At 38.2% G+C, this 15,717-nt stretch overlaps 1 protein-coding gene across 2 annotated transcripts; it reads right to left on the bottom strand.

Annotated features, from left to right (window-relative positions):
- Positions 1-58: 58 nt before the first annotated feature.
- On the bottom strand, positions 59-13,888 carry LOC133534760 (medium-chain acyl-CoA ligase ACSF2, mitochondrial). 2 transcript variants are annotated; one of them, XM_061874023.1, is made up of 12 exons: positions 13,189-13,887; positions 12,550-12,727; positions 10,715-10,843; positions 9,604-9,824; positions 9,178-9,290; positions 8,740-8,846; positions 7,085-7,212; positions 6,615-6,780; positions 6,160-6,273; positions 5,552-5,694; positions 4,767-4,908; positions 59-991 (listed from the first exon to the last, which is right to left on the bottom strand). In XM_061874023.1, the coding sequence occupies exons 1-12, from the start codon at positions 13,245-13,247 to the stop codon at positions 764-766; spliced, it is 1,728 nt and encodes a 575-aa protein (XP_061730007.1). In that variant the 5' UTR covers positions 13,248-13,887; the 3' UTR covers positions 59-763. The 2 variants fall into 2 exon arrangements, 1 of the variants encoding a protein (XP_061730007.1); XR_009802084.1 differs by lacking the exon at positions 59-991 and adding an exon at positions 1,048-3,633 and having other exon boundaries at positions 3,737-4,908; positions 13,189-13,888.
- Positions 13,889-15,717: the final 1,829 nt, after the last annotated feature.

Below are 15,717 nucleotides of genomic sequence, written 5' to 3'. Positions count from 1 at the left end.
AAATGGTTTTATTTTTATAGGTAATGGTTTGCATTGTCATTAGTATTTCAATGTCCAATTAATAGGTAAAAATTTTGGTTTATTTATTTCACAACATATAATCAATAAAACTAACAGAAATAAATTAAACTAAACTAAAAGTACCTAAAAAAAAAGCGACCAAGTGCGAGTCGGACTCGCGCATGAAGGGTTCCGTACCATTTAAGACGTATTAAAAAAAAATCTACTTACTAGATCTCGTTCAAACCAATTTTCGGTGGAAGTTTGCATGACAATGTATATCATATATTTTTTTTAGTTTTTTCATTCTGTTATTTTAGAAGTTACGGGGGGGGGGGGGGACACACATTTTACCACTTTGGAAGTGTCTCTCGCGCAAACTATTCATTTTAGAAAAAAATGATATTAGAAACCTTAATATCATTTTTGAAGACCTATCCATAGATACCCCACACGTATGGGTTTGATGAAAAAAGATTTTTTGAGTTTCAGTTCTAAGTATGGGGAACCCCCAAAATTTACTGTTTTTTTTCTATTTTTGTGTGAACATCTTAATGCGGTTCATAGAATACATCCACTTACTAAGTTTGAACAGTATAGCTCTTATAGTTTCGGAAAAAGTGGCTGTGACAGAATCGGACAGACAGACGGACATGACGAATCTATAAGGGTTCCGTTTTTTGCCATTTGGCTACGGAACCCTAAAAAAGCCTACAGATAAAAAACTGGCCCTAGGTAAAATACAAAACAATTGAAGGTATCGTCAAAGTGCCCCGGATTCGATCATATCTCGAAGCTTGTACTTCTGTATCTTGCCCGAAGCCGTTTTTGGAAATTCTTCTGTGACTTTCAAGAGCCTAGGGATCTTGAATTTAGCAAGTTTTCCCGAGCAGTACCGGGTCACCTCCTCAGGAGTAACAGAGGAACCATCTCGCAGGCGCAATACCGCGCATAACTCCTCTCCAAGCCTCTCATCTGAAACTCCTACCACCTGTTGATAAAATTAACAAAATGATAAATATGTTTATTAATACACACAACTCAAGTGATATGATTGATAACAATGACGCCTTGTTACAAGAAAAGAGTTGATTATGATTACAAAGATTTCTCGTATGCGAATATGCGGGTGTTATGCCAACGATTGTTTACTTCGCTAGAATTTCATTCTATGGACAGTTTGACAGTTAAGGGGCGTCCATTAATTACGTGAGGCGTTTTTGCGTATTTTTTGATACCTCTTCCGGGAGACGTCATAAGATTTGTCTCGACTCGTCCCTCCCCGTGCCCTAATCTCACGTGAGATCTTTCAAACTTTGTGTTTTGCGTTTGTGAGCAGCGAGCACGCGGGGTGCTTTATAGACGGCGTTAGCCATAACAATTAGTTACGCAGATAACATGGCGCTGTTGGCTCCATCGGTCGGTGCACTCAATAAATTGATTAGTATTTGTGAAAAATATGCTCTTTCTCACGGCCTCGTGTACAATTTGCGTAATAAGACGGTGTATATGGTATATTTAGGGCTCCGAGTACGGAAGGCCCGGATATGTCACTACCTGTATTACTAAACGGAGTTCCAGTTAGTAGAGTAAGTCAGTATAAGTATCTAGGCCACTGTATAACAGATAATTTAAAAGATGATGTCGATGTAGAGCGGGAGCGCAGAGCGCTGGCGGTAAAGGCGAACATGCTGGCCCACAGATTCGTGCGGTATACAGCTGCAGTTAAAACCACGCTCTTTAGAGCATACTGCACTTCGCTGCTGTACCTACTCGGCTGCACTATGGGTAGGCTGTACGCAACGGTCGCTCAGCTCTCTGCGCGTCCAGTATAATAATGCTTTCAGGGCGCTGCTGGGGCTGTCACGGTTCTGCAGTGCATCCACCATGTTCGCGGAAGCACGCGTAGACAGTTTCAATGCTGTGCTGCGTAAAAAGATCAGCGAATGAAAAAAACATGGAAGAGTAACGTCAAACAAAATATCAGCGTAAAAGTGGCCCCACTATTAAAACACGCAGTACCTACTCATAACGAACCAATTGCAACTCGTCAAAGTTTAGGTCTTGTTTTCTTCGATGAAACTTCGTTTGACCATGATTAGTCAATTTAAACCACCCAAACTACGATTGGTGTATTATAAAATAAGGCGCTGTGATTGGCTCTAGCATTGACACTTGAAAATACATGACAATCGCAACCAACTCTAAGTAGACGGTTTCATGCGATATATCTTATACCTTTAAACGAGCAATTCTTGTATATATATTTATATATATATTTCTGTGATCTCGGAAACGGCTCTAACGATTTCGCTGAAATTTGGTATATGGGGGTTTTTGGGGGTATACAATCTATCTAGATTATTCTTATGTTTGGGAAAACGCGTGTTTTCAAGTTTTCATGCGTTTTTCTTTCGACGCAGAATATGGTTGCTAATTTCGTGTCGCCGGCCACTGTCCGTCTAGTCCAACGGGTTAAGACGCGGACTGCTAATCGAGTGTTACGGGTTCGAATCTCGCCCGGTGACTAACTTTTGTTTTTTTTATATGTTCAAGTTTATATATAATTTTTAAATTTTTATTGTTTTAGACAAGTTTAATTTAGTAAAAAAATGACCTATGTAATAAGAGAAATTGACAATAGATGGCGTTACTCTGTGACAAGTGCTGTAAGGTTAAAATCGATTGTAAACAATAATAATTGTCAGTTCACATTTTACTTTTTAAGTTTATGTAGATTATCACCTATACACCACCATATTACAATAAATAGCAAAGCTCGGTCGCCCAGGTACTAAAGTTTTAAATGTAATATTTTTGTATGATTATTTATTATTTTATTTTAAAGAGTATTAATATACAGGCTTATTATTTGTTCGTTTGTCGCACGTGTTTAAAGGCAATTAAGCCTCCGAACCAATTAATACATTGTGTCGTTCATGCAGAAATTCGTATTGAATACGTCGTCGTAGAAACAGTTTGTATGGGAAAATATCATTATTGTTTTTACTATTTTCCTTGTGTGGCCTACTCCACATCAAAGTACGCAAACAAAACAGAGTGACAAAACCTTTTTCGTGTGGACTCACTCACGAAAGCCCACAACATGGCGGCGCGTGGGCTGGCAACGACCACCGCCGCTCGCGCCTGTAACGCGTGCGTCGCGACGCCCGCGTCCTTCAGCAGTGTTACCTACGTCACGGGATCGATCGCTCGCGCATCGTCAGCTTTCCTATCCGCGTACTTGACTAGTAGCTTATCGTGATACTAACCTATGGATTCACGGACTAATATAAATGATATGGTGCATGAACCTAACTAGTGTTTCGGTGAACTGTGTGTGCCTGTGCTAACCGCATGTGTTTAATACTAACTTAAATAATAATAACTTTTTAACTGTACTGTACTTTCGGACATTACATATTGTTTATTAAGTGTGCGCATTATTATTTACGATCCACGTAGGTAGGTTTAACACCCACACTTGCATTCTTTCCATATTTTTCACCGTTCAAACCGTCCCTGCACCTAGAAATATTCCAATACCAAAATTAGCCAAATCGGTCCAGCCTTCCGCGAATTTAACGAAAAGTTGTAAATAGCAGCGTAGATCTTTACTTAGTAAAAATGTATCTACACATAAAAAGCGCCAAAATTAGCCAAATCGGTCCAGCCTTCCGCGAATTTAACGAAAAGTTATAAATAGCAGCGAGATCTTTACTTAGTAAAAATGTACCTACACATAAAAAAGCGCCACCTACAACGACGTTTCGTATTTACTATCACGAATTTAAATTATCAAAACAACAACCTGAACAAATTTAAAATGAAAGTTTCTTAATATAAACGATTGTTTAAAATGCATAACATCATCCCCATATGAAACCTGTTTTGATCAAGAGAAATCAAAATAATATGATCCTAGCTAAACTATACGTGAAAGGTAATCCCATATTTTTTCCAGTGTTTGTTGGAACGAGTAGCACATCATTTATCCGCACAATAAGGCATATTTATTTTATTAAAGATATAATTTTAATACTTCTTACTATGACTGTGACAATGGGCCGCCATTTGCGAACTAAATAGCTCCGCGGCACAATGTTGACGCCCCGCCTACGCCTGCTTTGGCACAATGTGTGTGGGGTCATTTTGCAGAGCTAGTTCGTTATCTATGTTTATTATCAATCGCTGAAAAAGATGGCATCGCTTCTGAACAGAATACGTGACAGTCCGAACAGCCTCCTGAAGACATTAGCTGTAAGGAATGAGTGCTCAATAATGCAACATTAAATTAAAAATATGTTGTCATTAGTTACGAATATTAACATAGATTTTAGGTTTTAGCTTTAATAATACTAACACATTTGTGGATCTTGTTGTCTGAATAAATAAACGTAGATAATAAATAAATAAATGCATTAGATTAATAAAATAAAAAACACATTTTGATTTATTATAATTATTAATCTTATTGGGACTATAAAGACTTAGTCTTAATACTATTAGTATGAGATTTTTAGATCGTGATCTAAAATCACAGTTATACCTTTCTTAAATTTTAACATTATTTTATGCCCAAAAAAAATTAAGTGATATTTACCGAAACCCTTTCTCTCCTCCAGGTGAGATTTAGTGAGGTTCGGCTTGACTCCCCGTCCCCCCTGGCTCCATCACGTAACGACTCATACATGACGACTATAGCATGATATGTGCAACGTAATCCGCACTAATGGTTCATAGATATCAAATGAGTAGGTAGGTACTTGGCTCTCGACGATGTCAGGATGCGTGTTGAGCAGGTCTTCGATCTCCTTAGGCGCGATGTTCTCCCCGCCGCGCACTATGATGTCCTTCAGACGACCCACTATCCGCCCATAACCATCTTCGCTCAGAGTAAACTTGTCTCTGTATTACACAAATTATTATTTTAGTAGTTATAAGATTATATTCATTTATTAGTTATTATTATTACATTTCAGAAAAAGGTTGTTGATCCTGACCTTCCAATCTAGTTTTACCATAAGTGATCAGCTTCGCAGCATAGGTAAATTTACTTTTCATTCATCACAGTTTTAAGGTGCAGTGGGTTCAGTCAGCAGTTTTCGAAAAATCTTAGTGCTTTTATAGATTATAATATGATTATCCAAAAATAAAAATAAAAATCTTGAGACCTTTCTCTAGTGATAACTTCATCGATTCGAAACTGTATTACTTAAACAACTTGTATTACAAAATCCAAAAAAAAAACTTGAACATAGGTCTAAAACGTACCATTATTTTTTTTTTACTATTTTTGCACAAAAGCATGAAAATTTGATCCTAAAAATTCGTAATTTTATTTCTGATCGAACTATTTTTTTGTAAAAAATAATAATTCAATAACAATTATATCGTGATCCCGGCCACGCTCGGCCGTCCACTCAATGCTCAGCGAGCTGCGTTCGGAGAAGGACCTGAACTCATGGCACCTTAAACGACATATCTGACTAATTCTGTCACCGACGAGATCTGCTTATGAATACATTTTAAAAGATTGAAATGCTGTTACCCTGTGTGTAGCCATCCATCTTCCCTTAAAGTCTGCCTGGTCTTCTCCGTCTCCCCCCAGTAGCCCATCATGGTGTTGTATCCCCTCACCATCAGCTCCCCGGAACTGCCAAATGGCACCACTTTACCTTGTTCGTCGACTACCTTCAGGAAATAGGATTGTTATTTTAAAATAAGCTTACCTGATAAAACCAATTAGAAATATTTTGCGAGAATTTTTACTTTGATTAACAGCTCCAACTTTATTTGTGGTGTTTGAACAATTCATTATTGAACACACCGTCATTTTGATTTTGAAATCTGACGTTTCACGCAGAAAACGCTCGGGAGCCGATTGATGTTCGCGGTGAGCATATGAGCCGCGCGGCGACTTTTTGCACGCAAGGGACATATAATCTTTCCTTCTGTCTCGATAATATATAGTTCTGTGTTGCAGCTCTTGTTTCAACAGAATATAACTATTATTTTTAAAGCTACTATTACTAATATAAGGCATGTTTTTCAGTAGTATCTACGTTTAAATCGGATATTTTCGAGAATATCTATCTAATCTATTAAAATATTGTGAAGATTGATACTCGTAATACCCATGCTATATGTACACATTACCTTAGTTTCAACATGGTCTTGTATGTAGCCGACTGTCCCAGCAACCAAATCAGTGCTATCGTCGGGCAGCGACTGAAACACAGCTGCTGTAGTCTCTGTCATTCCGAATAAACTCTGTAACGTAAGGAGTTCATTGAATATCTGTCTTCTGTCCAAGTCAGAGAGACTAAAGTTTGTTATTAGCGCAGATTTTTGGCCACTCTAACTAGGACACCTGATCCACGGAATACAATATACCGAGACTACCCCCGTGCCCCCGTCTGCCCCACCAGGGACACAAAGTTCATGAGCATATAATACACTATACCGAAACAGTTCCAGCATCGAGATGTTGCTTGATATCGCGTGTGAGCTGCGGACTGCACGGCGCGCAGCCTTTCAGCGCCACGCGCAGCTCGGTGCTCCCGTCTGCCACACCAGGGACACAAGGTCCACGAGCATATAATACACTATACCGAAACAGTGCGGGCGTTGAGGTGTTGCTTGATATCCCGTATGAGCTGCGGGCTGCACGGCGCGCCGCCGTTCAGCGCCACGCGCAGGTTGGTGCTCACTCCCCTCTTCCTCGCCAGGGACACAAGGTCCACAAACATCGTCGGCGTGCCATTTATCACGGTACATCTACATCAAAAAAGAGTGATACCTACTATCAATAACATTTATATCTGCAACACATCTTAAGAAGCATATCGGAGAAATGATAAGACAAAGCGCCTGTAACTCCCCACCTACGTACTACAGATGGTATAGTGCATAGGTACATCAATATCTCGGTGTTCTACATCAGTGTTTTAAGTTAAAGTAGCTACAGTCACCTACACCGAAAAAAGCTATTATTTATTCATGGTTATTATACCTACATAAATACAATACTTGCTTGAAATTGAATTTATAATCTTTTCTTATTTACATATTTTAAACCTACTTCTCAGATAGCAGAGCTTTCATATTTGCCTCGAGGTTGTACGTAGGTGCCGCCAGCACCAGCGACGTCCCGTGCCGGAGCGCAGAGGCAACCGTGATGACCGAACCCAATGCATGGAACAACGGAGACTGAAACAGATTGAAATAAAAAGAATGGCTTTACCAACTGCAACTGGCGGACTGGCGGAAGGGTGTTAACGTAACACAGCTGTTATCGCATATAGAACTGTTAATACGCATACATAACTGAATTAGTACATAAAATTGATAAAATACTATAAGTACCTAAAGTAGTTCGCTCCGAGCTGAGACTTCGAACTCATGACCAGGGCCCGTACATTTCATGCCGTTGACGTAATAATAATAATAATAAATCAGCTTATATACGTCCCACTGCTGGGCACAGGCCTACAAATTTTGATAACTAACGTATTGACGCTTAAAAAAATACTTGTTACACTGTAAAAAAAAAAATTTAAGAAAAAAAAAACGACTTCAATGAGGGAGACCGGTGAAAGAACGATTATTGTTGATTTTAGATTTCATACAATGAAATTAAAATGACAGCGTCCTACGCCTAATTATGTAGAAAAGGAAGTAACATGTTTTTATTTGCCACTGCACCCACCTTGACACATCTCAGATTTGCCCTATGGTTGACTGGTAAGATACCCGCAATAGGGTATTCGATTGTATTTAAGATAAATTATTTCACACCATGCATGAAATAAAGCACCAGATAATTATTAAAAAAACTAAATAGGATAGAAATATAAAAATGTGCCCTGAAAACCTAACTGCTTGGCAAAGAGAACAAATTGCCAAACTTCTGTTCATCATCAGCAGTTCCAGTTCATCAAATGCCCCTAGAGGGCCTACCGCGAATCACGTTCGACGTCTTGCCTCCCTGTCACACTTACGTACGAATTTATAAGTGCAAAAGAGAGGCAACACGTCGAACGTGATTCGCGGTAGGCCCTCTGCTCATGACAGTCATGTCTGAAAATCATTACCTACTGTTAGGAACAGCTGTTTTGGACCCGGGTACGTCCTTAAACTACGTCCAAAAGAGAGGTATGGGCATTGTGAATGTCATCTCGCTTTGTGTGGTAGGGCACAGCCAGTGGATGTCATTCCAGATCTAGAGCAGAGCCCAACTGGAGAAGTACCTCCACCTTACAGAAAACAGCAGCCAAATAACACTAGACCCTACTCATAGTGTTGTGTTCCTGCCGGTGAGTAAGGTTGCCAGAGCTCAATGAGGGGGGGCGGGTTTAGGGTCGGCAACGCGCATGTAACTCCTCTGGAGTTGCAGGCGTACATAGGCTACGGATACTGCTTACCATCAGGCGGGCCGTATGCTTGTTTGCCACCGACGTAGTATAAAAAAAAAAAACAAACTAATATTTAGGGCCGGTACAGACGGACTGCAACTCGACTGCAACTTGTATGGGAACTGCACGTCGACGTTGCAGTTGGAGTGCAGTCGGCATGCAGTTTCCATACAAGTTGCAGTCGAGTTGCAGTCCGTCTGTACCGGCCCTTAGCTGTAAGCTGTGCCCACAATTTGTACCTACTGTCATTTTCATATTCAAATATATACTTACTTGCATATCTTATGTTTTACTATAGTTTTTTTTTATACTACAGGTGTACCTGAACACACGTGATTTCATGGCCTTCGTGCAGGTTTTGCCTTTTGCCCATAAAGTAAGAATTATTCACTACTCCGAAATGCGAGTCCAATGCTGCTTTTGGATCACCTGTAAATAGAAATAAAATTAAAATTAAAATCAATTGTTTAACAAGCATATACTTCTGCGAGCGATACTCCAAATTTTATATTAAAGGAAAAAAAAGTTACGTTTCTGGAAAGACTTGAACCCGCAAGGGAAGTAATGGGAAGATTTGCGAGGTTCTGATAGGCTTCCGTAGCTCAATTTCATACAATAGTAATAACAGTAGAAAAATTTACTACTGTATGTACATCTGTGCCTGTTAGTCAGACAATTTAAGGTTTCGGCCCTAGATTATTCATCGCATCACTAATGTTATAAAAATGAAAGGGGAAAAATAAATACTTGATGAAGTTACCAGTAGTTCCAGATGTAAAGTGGATGATGGCGCCGTCATCTGGGTCTACTTGAGCGCCGTACCGTGATGCATCATGCCTGTTTGCTACCAGGGAGTCGTACATGAATGTTCCTCTGTAACGCAAGTAACGCATCGTTTAAAGTAGGTAGGTAGGTATGCTAGAAATGAACTCTAACCATAATTATGATTGCCGGTTTATTGTATGAGATTTAGTCGTGGATATTGATGTCCTATACATATGTCATGCATGACTCTAACTGAAGTAATTTAGTTTTTTTTTATTTGGGAAGGTTAAAAATCAAATGTTCCGAGCATTTACGCAGAAAATAAGCAACTCCTCTAGGTCTAGGTATCCAAAGTCAATGCTATAATTGTTTGCTAAGCTAATATATTTAGGTATTCTATTTGATCGAATTAGTAACTTACGGTAATGCGTTTTTATCACACGTGATGATGGTTTTCAAACTAGGAAATTCTCTGGACTCTATGGATCCTGCTTTTTGACGATGTACTTCTGGTACTAGCTGTTCTATTGTCTTAAAATAGTTAGCCTTCTCTAAAGTATCACCTATAATGATGGCTTTCAACTCTGTTTTTTTAATACAGTATGTTAATTCAGGTTTCTCGTACACTGGATTTAAAGCTACCTGAAAATAAAAAGCATTAAATGTATAAAACATCAATACGGTGACGCTGTGATTTATTAACAAATTTAAGATAATTGGGACTATTATTAAGTGTAGTGGAGGTTTTTTAGATAAACTTAATTTCAGTAAAACGAAGTGTACATAGATGGTGGGATATATAAATAAACACCCAGCACTAATAATAGCGGATGAAACAATGCACCAAGAGTAAATAGAGATATATCTCTACAGTTCGCATTGAAAAGTATATGCCATAATCTAATTATTGTTCTTAATGAGACATACTCGTATCTCTTTTAATGAAGCTAGAAGATATTAGAGAATCGTAGATAATTTCGATGCATAATCGGATACGCTACTTTTGATGCTGACTGAACAACAAATATTATAAATATCAGATTATTGATAGTGTATTATTCCCCGGAATACAATTAATTAATTCAGTTTAGTTTATATTGTAAAAAACATCTGAGTTCGCCCTATGGTATGATGGTAATAACATTTACTTAAAAGTTGATTAATTTTGCCTAGAGATTTGATGACTGGTTAATTTAGGAAAATAATTAATTTGGGGGTTGTGCTGAGGATGTAGGGAGGAGGGGTTGAAGGTACCTTTTTCAGTTTTATGCTCATAGCTTGGATATCTGTACAAATAACTTTATAATTATTTCGTACAAAAGTTTCACCATAAAATTTCCTACAAATCTGGTTATATTTATTTTTATTCTACAATCAATACTTATAGAGCTACAGGCTGTTTAAGTTAACAAAGATACCAAAAATAGACGATTTAAGAAAATGTGTACCACAAAGTGTGCATCAGAATCAATGGTTAAAGTCCAACTCCAACCAATTAAAGAAGAAAAGCGTCATATCAACCATATACTTACGGAGATAAGGCCGACCCTAGCCGCCGCGACCAGCGCGACGATCCAAGCAGCGTTGTTGTGCGACCAGATGCCCACCCGGTCACCCTTCTCCAGCCCTCGAGATCTTAGGGCACAGCCCAAAGCATCTGCCTATAGAGTAAATACTTCATTGAACAAATTAACAAAAAACTGTCGTTAAGGCACCTATCTGGCCGTTGACGAGAAAGCTACTAGAAAAAGTCACTACATAAGTATATAGTCGCACATTAAACTTACGTGTACATTAATATAATCCATGTTTACGTTTCGTCAGGTGACGACCCAAACTCACTAATGCAAAAAAATTTTTGGTTGCCGGCGAGAACTTTTCACAGAAAAAACAGGCTTGCAATGCCACGCAAGGAACAAAATCATTCGCTGCTATTGGTTTGTCACTACGTCGTTAGTTGGAAGGGAAAAGGTTAGTTAACGATAATCAAATAATTCCGTATGCTTCTGTACATTGCAAAATTCGCCTGCATCTCATGATACAAAATGTCTATCAATATGCAAATGGCGAACAACACACAATAGGTACTATTTGGTACTTCCTATTATAGCAACAATGATAGACCCAAAACACAGATACTCAATTGTGGGATACTAGGTTGTGGGCCAAATGTGATGGAATAGAGTCCTACCCCATGTTGGTGTTTGACTCATCTCTACCAGTAGCTCATATGTGAGGGTCTTCGTATACAGAGTGCACGGCTAACGTATGCGGAGTGAAATATGTACAAAATTCAATGTCGTATTAAATAAAAACAACATGGTTATTTTTTATAAATATTCATGTTTTTTTATAAGGTATTTAACAATGTTAAGTGTAAGATAAAGTTTACTCCAATGCGAGATATTTAACGGCAATTATGGTACTTTAAAGCCATCTGTGTCGAAAACACAAATGTTGGCATTTTTTTTAGTTACAATTTTATCTTCCTTAGGAAAACTTTTTTAGGAAACTTGGTATGCTCGACATATTTCACATTCTCGTCCGTTGAACTATTGGTGTTCTCAAAATAATAGTTACCTTGCCATGAATTTCTATTTTAAGTGACATATGATTAGCCCGCCCATAAATCCCATAATGCAAAAAGAGCTGTTTTTTTACATTTTTGACCAAATGACGTATCCGCATTTTCAGAGCATTTTTTTTTGTTTTCGGAGAAGGTGGGCTTAACTTTTCTTAAACGTTTGCCGATGCCCATACCATTAAGATATTTTTAAACAGTTTTACTGCAACATTTGAATGTTCTCGTGACCTCTCTGTAAGATTTTGTGACTCACCGGGCCTTCCTTTTCTTTTATCGATCTCTCCCAGAAAACTAGCTAATGCTAGAATGTTTCCCTGAACCAGACTTTCTAGCGGTAGTTTTTGTAAAGAAAAAGGACGCAAAAATATTAACAACAGACCTTCAGCTCTAACCCGTTTCCACAAACTGTTCCATTATCTTCGCTTACGGCCACAAGGAAATGGCACTGGAGAAATTACATACAGTTTCGCGACGATGTTCTTGTAAATTGACCATAATTTCAAAAGAAAGAATGCAATGCTCATGAAACTTACCGGATTAATTGACATACATACAGACTTTAAATTAGCAGTTAAATATAATTTCAGTTTGTTTTATTTTTTACTTTTTACATGTTCCAAACTTTGTGCAGATTTCACTCCGCATACGTTACTCGGCCAGGATAACGTTGCGCGCTGACCTCAAGTGCCTGGTCTGTGTTCGCGTAAGTCAGCGGCTCGGAGTCGAGGTTGTGGGGCAACTGTGCTGCAATAGAGTACCGACCCATGTTGGTGTTTTACCTACTTCAGCCAGTAGCTGCTCATAAGTGAGGGTGCGGTCTTCGTACACAGAGCGCACGGCTACTCGGCCAGGGTAGCGATGCACGCTGGCCTCAAGTGCCTGGCCTATGGTCGCGTAAGTCAAGGGCTCTGAGCCGGGGTTGTGCAGATAACTGGCATTGGAAAGTGTGCGACTGGCTTGCCTGAAATTATCGATTTGAACCTCATATAAATAATTTATAGAATCAGGCGTTACTTGGCGGATTTTATTTTAAATACTCATTAACAATTATATTTAATTATGTTTTGTGACTTGAAAACAATCGCTACAAAAAGTTATTTGCAGCTATGTTAGTGTGAATATACTATATGACATTTAATAAAAAGACACGGCAGACCGGCAGACTGTCACATATTTTCATTAATAATACTCCGGCCAGCTTTAAATAAAAAAAAAATTATGGCAAATTCTAATTCTGGCGAGAGGTATATATTTACATAGCAAAGTAACTATAAATATGAATGTAAGGTTAATACCGCGATTTAAAGAAGATAATTAATTAAGATCAAATCTAACCTTAAACTGGTGGTTTGTATCAAAGATAAATACCTAAACATAATTTTCTTGAGACAAAAAAATAAAATAAATAATAAACGAACTTACCCGGTACTCTTTCCAAAGATAATATTGAATGACTCGAAAGTAAGACGCTTAATCCACATGGTTAAATTAGTTTATTTATGGATAGGTATTCACTTATCTGGCGCTCAAAACACTGTTATCGCCGCCAGTCTATGTCGCGTACTGCATGGTTGGTTCAATGACAGCTTGTTTTGTATGTTTTATTATACTAAATAATTTGAATTGCATGTTATATGAGAGACTAAGCCCGTTACTGTTATGATTTATGATAACAAGCAATTCTCACCAAAATATTGCACAAGAGTAGGATTGACAATTATACATTACATTAGAATTAGAACTTAATGATTTTAATTTAACAAATTAATAGTAAAACCAGGCATCTTAAGATAATTTTAATTTCATAGAAACAAATTCATTTCAAACAAATGAAAATATGATTGTATTTTAAAGGCCCTCTTGATTGTTCAAAAACTAATGAGAAAGTTGCATTTTATCCACACGTGGCAAAGTAATCAGATGCAAATTTTGAATTGCTTCCTTATGTTAGCTAGTAGAATTGACTTATAAATTATGTTTTATATATTTTTTTATAACGTTCATTTGGATTTGATTTAATTTGATTTTTGGTATTTTATAGATAGTAGTTTCCTCGTGTTGGTTTGGTGAAAAAAAAATTGTTTCACTCGGAGGCAAAGTTTGTTTTAACCTCGTGCCTTGAAACCCTCGCAATGCTCAATATTCCACTTCTCGAACCACTCGCTACGCTCGTTTACGGTTTAATTTTGGAATCTTTCCCTTTCTCGGGTATCAATATTAGCACGAGCGATTAAACAACAACTTTTACAGTACATTGGCGATAAATCCAAACAAATAACTATTACAGTACATATGGTGCTACTTTACCGCACTAGTACGAAAATTGGCATATTACGTTACTGTGTCGAACATTCAAAGGGCCATATGTACTGTAAAACGTTGTACGATACATGTGCGAATAGGTAATTCGCAGCTCGTGTCGATTTAAAACACTTCCTTTGGTCGTATTTTAATTTATCGCCACTCGTTTCGAATTTCCTATTTTTCGCACTTGTAACGTAATGTACTAATTATTAGCGCCGCGCTGCGCGAATTGATATTTGTCTTCTTTTCACTGTTCCCAAAAAACATGTTTTTTGATCAAACTCAAGCACTCTATTGAGTTCAGTTACTTTAAACACTAAACACGTCCAACTCCTAAACAGTTTTGATTAAGATAGGTACATACACATCGCCATTATATCACTTATCTGATAGAAGTGTAAAATGCGTATCTTGATGATTAAACGTTTGGATTTCCGATTGGGCAACAAAATGGCGAGTCGTATCGAGAATATTTTTTTGTCTTTTTGCTTATTAATGTTTAATTTCGATAGCTTATTAAGCAGTGAACTAACGTTGAAGTGTGCAGCTAAGAAATAAAAAATATTCTATTCTATTCTATTTAACCATTCGTCAGTTAACACCCGGCAATTCATCTTTCCTATTTTGTTTGAAATCACAATTGGAATTCATCAAGGTTCAGCGCTAAGCCTTCTTATGTTTAATGTCACCATGGACTACCTTACTAACAAATGCCAGAAACCTGTGCCATGGAGTATACTGTACGCGGATGACGTTGCTCTCATATCGGACTCGGTTAAAGACCTGCAAAGCGACTTCAATAGTTGGAAAAGAACGCTCGAAAATAATGGTCTTAAAATCAGTCGCAAAAAAACGAAGCATACGTCGTGTATATTCGATGACCACACGGACGTAAATAATATAAAATTCTATATCGATGACTCACTTATTCCGACAGTGGACCATTTTAAATATTTGGGCTCGATTATTAGCAGCGACGGTAAAATCGACCGAGATGTAACCGACATAACAACTACGGGGTGGATGAAGTGGAGACAACTCACAGGCCTAATGTGTGACAAGAAGATGCCCATCAAACTCAAGGGAAAACTTTAAGACGGCCCGCCACCTGGTTGACGACGGTCCAGAAGGACCTAAAAGAGATAGGAGTAGGTGTCACCGTAGTCCAAAACCGGGAACAGTGGAAAAGGCAGACAAGGAGAGCCAACTCCAGATAATGGGATAAGGCTTAGGACAAGAATTCATCTTGCTATTTGTGACCGGGGCCGACAAAACATCCAACTTTGTTGCTTGCCATACGGACGAGACTTGCTTGTGTCTACAAATAAACAAGCAAATCTGCAAGTTTTGCCGGCCGCGGACACATTTGTAGTAATGACCAGCTATCACTTTACTAAATGCAACTATATACCGAACGAAGTCATGCCCTACGGGCACACTTTTTGTTCTCTACCTCTAACCGCGTCAGGCCAAAACCCTAGAGGTCATAATTTACCGTTTTTTACCGTACACTGGCTGAAATCTGTATAACCTAACCTAAAATATTGTTTCGATCCCACTTTGACGTTGGCTAAATCATTAACAATTTCGAAACCATATACTGCTACATGTGCATATGCTGCACGAGCGCTGGAGGGGCTACCACAA

This window comes from Cydia pomonella, chromosome 2 (genome assembly GCF_033807575.1).
Source record: "Cydia pomonella isolate Wapato2018A chromosome 2, ilCydPomo1, whole genome shotgun sequence".
Lineage (NCBI taxonomy): Eukaryota > Metazoa > Arthropoda > Insecta > Lepidoptera > Tortricidae > Cydia > Cydia pomonella.
This window is presented reverse-complemented; position numbering and strand designations above follow the sequence as displayed.

Coding starts and splice junctions, on each gene's coding strand:
- LOC133534760 (XM_061874023.1), bottom strand. CDS start 13,247: ATGTGGATTAAGCGTCTTACTTTCGAGTCATTCAATATTATCTTTGGA. Junction 8,847..9,177: donor CTTTACATCTGGAACTACTG/GTAACTTCATCA, acceptor TTCTATTTACAG/GTGATCCAAAAGCAGCATTG. Junction 6,781..7,084: donor AAAGCTCTGCTATCTGAGAA/GTAGGTTTAAAA, acceptor TTTTTGATGTAG/ATGTACCGTGATAAATGGCA.